Source organism: Meleagris gallopavo, chromosome 3 (assembly GCF_905368555.1).
Source record: "Meleagris gallopavo chromosome 3, MGAL_WU_HG_1.1, whole genome shotgun sequence".
NCBI lineage: Eukaryota > Metazoa > Chordata > Aves > Galliformes > Phasianidae > Meleagris > Meleagris gallopavo.
In genome coordinates this window covers 28108292-28114958 of record NC_139406.1, presented here as the reverse complement: position 1 = coordinate 28114958, position 6667 = coordinate 28108292, and the positions used below count along the sequence as shown (strand labels likewise).

The 6667-nt window shown below is 44.7% G+C and overlaps 1 protein-coding gene across 1 annotated transcript; it reads right to left on the bottom strand.

The window, feature by feature from the left end:
- Positions 1–636: 636 nt before the first annotated feature.
- Positions 637–5193, bottom strand: LOC146544644 (uncharacterized). The gene is made up of 2 exons (XM_085220510.1): positions 2551–5193; positions 637–956 (listed from the first exon to the last, which is right to left on the bottom strand). Exons 1-2 carry the CDS (start codon positions 4442–4444, stop codon positions 799–801), a joined length of 2052 nt encoding a protein of 683 aa, XP_085076636.1. The 5' UTR covers positions 4445–5193; the 3' UTR covers positions 637–798.
- Positions 5194–6667: the final 1474 nt, after the last annotated feature.

Here is a 6667-nt window from a genome sequence, read left to right as displayed (position 1 = left end):
GAAATAATTCACCCTTGTTCTGCCAGTCCAGATCTATTTGGGCCACCTCAATTCTGGCAGCTCTGTCTACCTGATGGTTATTTTGCTGCTCTTCAGTAGCCCTATTCTTGGGCACATGGGCATCTACGTGACGCACCTTTATAACCATATTCTTTATTCGGGCAGCAATATCTTTCCACAGGTCAGCAGCCCAAATAGGTTTACCCTTTCTTTGCCAGTTGTTTTGCTCCCACTGCTGTAACCACCCCCATAGAGCATTTGCCACCATCCACGAGTCAGTGTAAACATAAAGCATTGGCCACCTCTCCCGTTCAGCAACATCCAAGGCCAGTTGGACAGCCTTTACCTCTGCAAATTGGCTCGATTCTCCTTTTCCTTCAGTGGCCTCTGCAACTTGTCGTGTGGGGCTCCACACAGCGGCTTTCCATCTGCGGTGTTTCCCCACAATACAACACGATCCATCTGTGAATAGGGCATATGTCTTCTCATTTTCGGGTAGTTCATTATATGGTGGGGCCTCTTTAGCACGTGATATCTCTTCTGCTGGCGGTGTTCCAAACTTTTTGCCTTCAGGCCAGTCCATGATCACCTCTAGGATTCCTGGACGGTTGAGATTCCCCATCCGCGCTCGCTGCGTAATCAGCGCAATCCACTTACTCCAAGTGGCATCAGTAGCATGATGGGTGGAGGGACCCTTTCCCTTGAACATCCAGTTCAGCACTGGCAGTCGAGGTGCCAGAAGGAGCTGTGTTTCTGTACCGATTACTTCGGAAGCAGCCCGAACCCCCTCATACGCGGCTAAGATCTCCTTCTCAGTTGGAGTGTAGCACTCTTCAGACCCTCTGTACGCCCGACTCCAGAATCCCAGGGGTCGGCCTCGGGTCTCTCCTGAGGCTCTTTGCCACAAACTCCAAGTGGGACCTTTCTCTCCAGCAGCAGTGTAGAGGATGTTCTTCGCATCCTGTTCCATCCGTACTGGCCCCAGGGCCACGGCACGGGCTATCTCTTGTTTAATCTGCTCAAAAGCCTGCTGCTGCTCAGGACCCCACATAAAATCATTCTTCTTCCGTGTCACCTGATAAAGGGGGCTTACAATGAGGCTGTAGTTTGGAACATGCATTCTCCAAAAACCCACTACACCCAGGAACGATTGTGTCTCTTTCTTATTAGTGGGTGGAGACATGGCACTGATTTTGTTGATCACATCTGTTGGGATGTGACGACGGCCATCTTGCCACTTTATACCTAGGAACTGAATTTCCTGGGCAGGCCCTTTCACTTTGCTTCGCTTAATAGCGAAACCAGCACGCAGAAGGATCTGGATTATTTGCTCTCCTTTCTCAAAAACTTCCTTTGCTGTGTTGCCCCACACGATGATGTCATCAATATACTGTAAGTGCTCAGGAGCACCTCCCTGTTCCAGTGCAGCTTGGATCAACCCATGGCAAATGGTTGGGCTATGTTTCCACCCCTGGGGCAAACGATTCCAGGTATACTGAATGCCCCTCCAGGTGAAAGCAAACTGTGGCCTAGATTCTTTGGTCAAAGGAATGGAGAAAAAGGCGTTAGCAATATCAATGGTGGCGTACCATTTGGCTGCCTTTGACTCCAATTCATATTGGAGTTCTAACATATCTGGCACAGCAGCACTCAATGGGGGTGTGACTTCATTCAGGCCACGGTAGTCCACCGTCAGCCTCCATTCTCCACTGGCTTTACGCACTGGCCATATGGGGCTGTTAAAAGGTGAGTGAGTCTTGCTAATCACTCCCTGATTCTCTAGTTGGTGAATCAGCTTCTGAATGGGGAGCAAGGAATCCCTGTTGGTGCGGTACTGCCGTCTGTGCACCGTTTTTGTAGCAATCGGTACTTGTTGCTCTTTCACTCGTAGCAACCCCACGGCAGATGGATCTTCTGACAGGCCAGGCAAAATAGACAACTGCTTAACACCTTCTGTGTCTACAGCAGCTATTCCAAAGGCCCATCGATACCCTTTGGGATCCTTAAAATATCCCCTTCTGAGGTAATCAATACCAAGTATGCATGGAGCCCCTGGGCCAGTCACAATAGGGTGTTTTTGCCAGTCTTTACCAGTGAGGCTGATTTCGGCCTCCAACATAGTCAGCTCTTGGGAACCTCCAGTCACCCCATGAATATAAATTGATTTTGTCCCTTGGTGACTCGAGGGCATTAGAGTGCACTGTGCACCAGTATCCACCAGGGCCTTATATTTTCGTGATTCTGATGTGCCAGGCCATCTAATCCACACAGTCCAATAAACTCTATTATCCCTTTCCCCCCCCTGGCTGGGGGCAGGGCCCCTCTATTTGTTACCTTCACTGTCTGCAGCAACTGGAGCAATCACCTTTTTAGAGAAGTTCACCTTGGTGGTTGATTTGTCTTGTAACTCTCTTACCCGTGCTTGAAGTACAGGAGTAGGTTGTTTATGCCACTCCTTCATATCTTCTCCATGGTCACGTAGGTAATGCCACAAGGCAAAACGTGATGTGGTCTTACTGTTGTCACTTGCTCGAGCAGGAGAACGTCTTCTTTTGATAGCTGAGACATTAGATGCCACCGGCTGGGAGGAAATCAAGTTGATCAGCCCCTCCAATAGGCTGTTTTGGGGATTCTGGTCCCCATTTGATGTATCCGTTACCTCTATGGATTTATCAGCTTCAGGCACGGTTGATAGTTTGTCTATTATATCTTCTTGTTTGGTTTCCATTCTGTCCAGCTTTTCAGCTACCTTTGTAATGGCTGAAACACAAGCTCGCAGAGGGCTTAAATGTAACTCAAAGTCTTGAAGTTTATTAACCAATTCACTTATAAGGGGTCTTCTTTCCCCTCTGCCATACATTGCTGCAAATGTGCTGGCGTACCTTTCTGGTGCGGTCTTTGTGAATGTACGCCACATGTTTGGTGTACACCTGACTCTCTCGGGATCATGCTCTTGGTCTGGCTCGTCAGGAATGAAATCGGGGCTATGTAGCATTTCCACCACAGCATATTCTCTTAAATAACAGATGCCTTCTTCCATATCAGCCCATTTCTTTTTCTCAGGCATCAGATCATCTTTGAAGGGGTATCTTTCTTTTACAGCTAACAACATCCGCTTCCAGAGGGTAAAGGCCTGGTTCTGGCATGTACTAATACCTCTGTCAATGGCTGAGTCCCTAGCAACGCCACCCAGTTGGCGAGCTTCTCTACTATCCAGCCACACACTGTTGGCCCCATTGTCCCAACATCGAAGTAACCAAGTGGCAATAGGCTCATTTGGGTGACGTGAAAAGTCTTTTCTCAGACTTCGAATTTCATTCATTTTCAGAGATCGATCAACAATGGTAACGATATCTTGCTCACCTCTTACTCTTTCGGGACTTCTTGTTGCCCTCATTGGCGCCGGTGACCGTGGTCTTACTGAGGGCCCCTCCCCTGGACTTAGGGGTGCTTCTTGTGGATCTTGGAGCCACTCCTCTGGACCTCTCTCCTCTTCTTTCTTCTCTTCTAACTGAGTCGAGATTCGTTTCATTTTCCGTCCTCTTACAGGGGCAAGTGACATCAATTGTGGTGCTTCCTGTAGTTGATCAGGTTGGTCAGTTCCAATGCTCTCATCCTCCAGTTCAGCTCGGAGCCTGTCTCGTTCGATTATGAGAGTATCTAGCTCAGATTGGAGGGTGTCTTGTTGAGATTGAAGACTGTTGAGTTTGGATTGCAGGGAGTCTCTCTCAATTCGGAGGGCATCTCTCTCATATTGGAGGCTGTTTCTCTCGACCAGGAGACTCTCTCGCTCATTTTGCACTGTTTCCCTGAGACTCTCCTTTTCAATTTCACAAACTCTCTCCCTCTCCAGGATAGTATTGAATAAGGCCCGGTAAGCATTAGCCAGGCCCCAAACAATTTGGGCCTCCTCAGATCTTCCTGAGCCACGACATTCCTGTCTCAAATATCTGTTTAAATTTTCAGGGTCTTTCAGGTGTTCTGGAGTAAAGTTCCATGACACCGAAGATTTCCATCTCTCTAAAGTCTCACCCAGGCCTCTCCACATTCCCTGCCACTCAGTATTTACTGGTTTTGGGGCAGACTTCCTCAAAATATAATAAATACTAATAATAAGTGAAATGGTGAGCAGTACATTCACGGAGATTAATAACGTGATCAGGTGAGCATTGAAAATCCACATAAAGAATTCAAAGGAGAGGCTGGAAACCTGCTTAAAAATCCCCAACCCTGTAAAATTAGCAGCTCCCTCTGGAATGGTATGCCACATAATATGCAGATGCCACATAGTTATTTCCATCCATGTTTTCAATTGGCTATATATACCTATTGCTCCATAGAGCAAAGTGGTGAACTTAATTAAGGCCCAGTATGTTTTTAGCATTAAGAAAGAAGAGACAGTGGCATGCAGCCCCTTAAAAGGCAGTTTCAGTAGAGAAAGCATTTTTTTCTCTTTTTTTTTTTCTTTTACAGAAACAAGATAGCAAGGCTCAAAGTTTACAAATATCCTAGAGTATTGGCCGTCCGCCTGGACTTTTCAAGGTCACGCTTTCAGACAGTACTGGTGAAACAGATAAACTTTCCCAATGAAGCTGTCTGAGAGCGGAGAGAGAGATTTGTTCAAAAAGCTAAAAAGCAACTGTTGCCCGCATTCTCCACCAAGAATGTCAACGGTTTACGGGCTGGTTCGGCCCGGTTCCGTGACTAGAGGGGCGGAGGGATCCGCGGATCCGCGCCCCCGAAAAAAAAAAAAAAAGAAAATAAGGGACCCCGAAATAATTGAAAACAGTGGCAACAATCTGAGGTAAAACAAAGTAATTTACTAAATATGGTATCAACAGAATTTTATAAGGAGAGAGAATGTGAAATTGATGGTGGATCGGCCTTACCACAACGCTGAGATGAGAAGCGCAGGCAGAGAAGCGCAGGCGAGAAGCGCAGGCAGAGAAGCGCAAGCGAAGCAGCGCAGGCAGAGAAGCGCAAGCGAAGCAGCGCAGGCAGAGAAGAAGAGCATCAGGTGACCTTGCCGGGAGTTATATCTCCTCGCTGACCGCAAAGCCCCCTGGGGAAACGTAGCTGCTCTTCTCCGCTGGACAGGCACCCGGAACTTGAGCATCAGCAGTCAAACCCCCAGTACATTGCATGATGTTATGATGTGGAATACCGATAATGAAAAATCATGAAACCATGACAACTACCTTGCACTCTGATATCTTATGTAATAATTAGTTTGTTTCTCCTCAAATCACTGCCGCTGTTATTTTTTTGGAGGGCCCATCTCTCCACCCTTTTTCCTTTTATTACCTGTTTCCATTTTCAGGGGTGCTGATCCGTGGGTCCCTCTGCCTCTCTAGCCAGAGAACTGGGCTGAACCAGGCCACAAACTGCTGAAAACAGTTTAATCATAAATCTTTGCCAGCTATATACTGCTATAGATGCAGCTGTATGACATCAAGACAAAGGCCTGATTCCCATTAACTGCAATTTTTTTGGCAATTTTTCACTTGGGACATGTGTCGCTATGATGCATATTGTATACTCTAACTTAGTAACAGCAATAGTCATTAAAAAAGCAAAGTAAAAAAGCAAGTTAGAAAAATCTAGACTCCAAACCATGCTGTAGATTTATAAATAGCTTCAAATCTTATGGTTTATCAACTAAATAGGAGAACTGAAAAGAAACACATAAAAGAGTAAAGAATAATGAGGGGAGATCAGAGGAATCTTTTTTTATAAAAGGACATTTTTTCAATAACATAATTGATTAGAAAACTGTGAAAGGAAAAGTTTGAACCGTACTTCATCCTTCTTAATATTGTTGGAATTAACATTGAACAATAAGCTCCTATTGTACTGACTTGTGATAATTTGTTTCTTCAAAATTTCAGTTTCATCAATGTTAGTGATTGAATATAAGAGCCTGGATTAATTGGAGATAATCTTATGTAGATGGAGAGAACAAAACTCCAAATATTAGGTTTCTTTTGCATTTGGAAGGTAAGTTGATACCTACTTACCTACTTACCTTTGTCTAAAGGATATACTTCTGACTCACAACTCCCACACTGCAAAAGAATACCATTTCTGTTCATCTTTCCCAACAGACTTTATCATCCAAAGAAGTAGTCTAGGGAAAAAAAATAAAAATATAAATAAAATAAAAAAAATCAATACTCTTGTACAAAACAGTTGATGAAGTGTCCAAAGACATCAATTTATTGTGAACAAGTACTGCTGCAAAGTCCAAAACTCAGAAGATCTGAGGCCAAAGATGTCCAAAGTGATAGCTGTGTTGGTTTTTTTTGTTTGTTTGTTTGTTTGTTTTTTGTGGAGATGGCATGCTTCATGACTTTGCTATATTGTGTCATTTGAAACACTAACCTCATTCAGAACTGCCAGTATGTGAACTTGCTCTTCTCACAGGTTGACATTTTAATTTCTAGGTATTATATAAGTGGTAATAGCAATGGCTAGTTACTACTTTTACGCTAGAGCCTACGTGATGTTCTAGTTTGCTGTAAGAACCACTGTCTAAATAGGATTACTGCAAAAAAATTACATCCTATCAAATACAGATGGAAAAATAGATATGTGCATTGTTCTGGCACTTTGTCTGTAACTAACTAATGCAGGAAGAGGGGAGGATTCTCACCTGTCCAATAGGGTC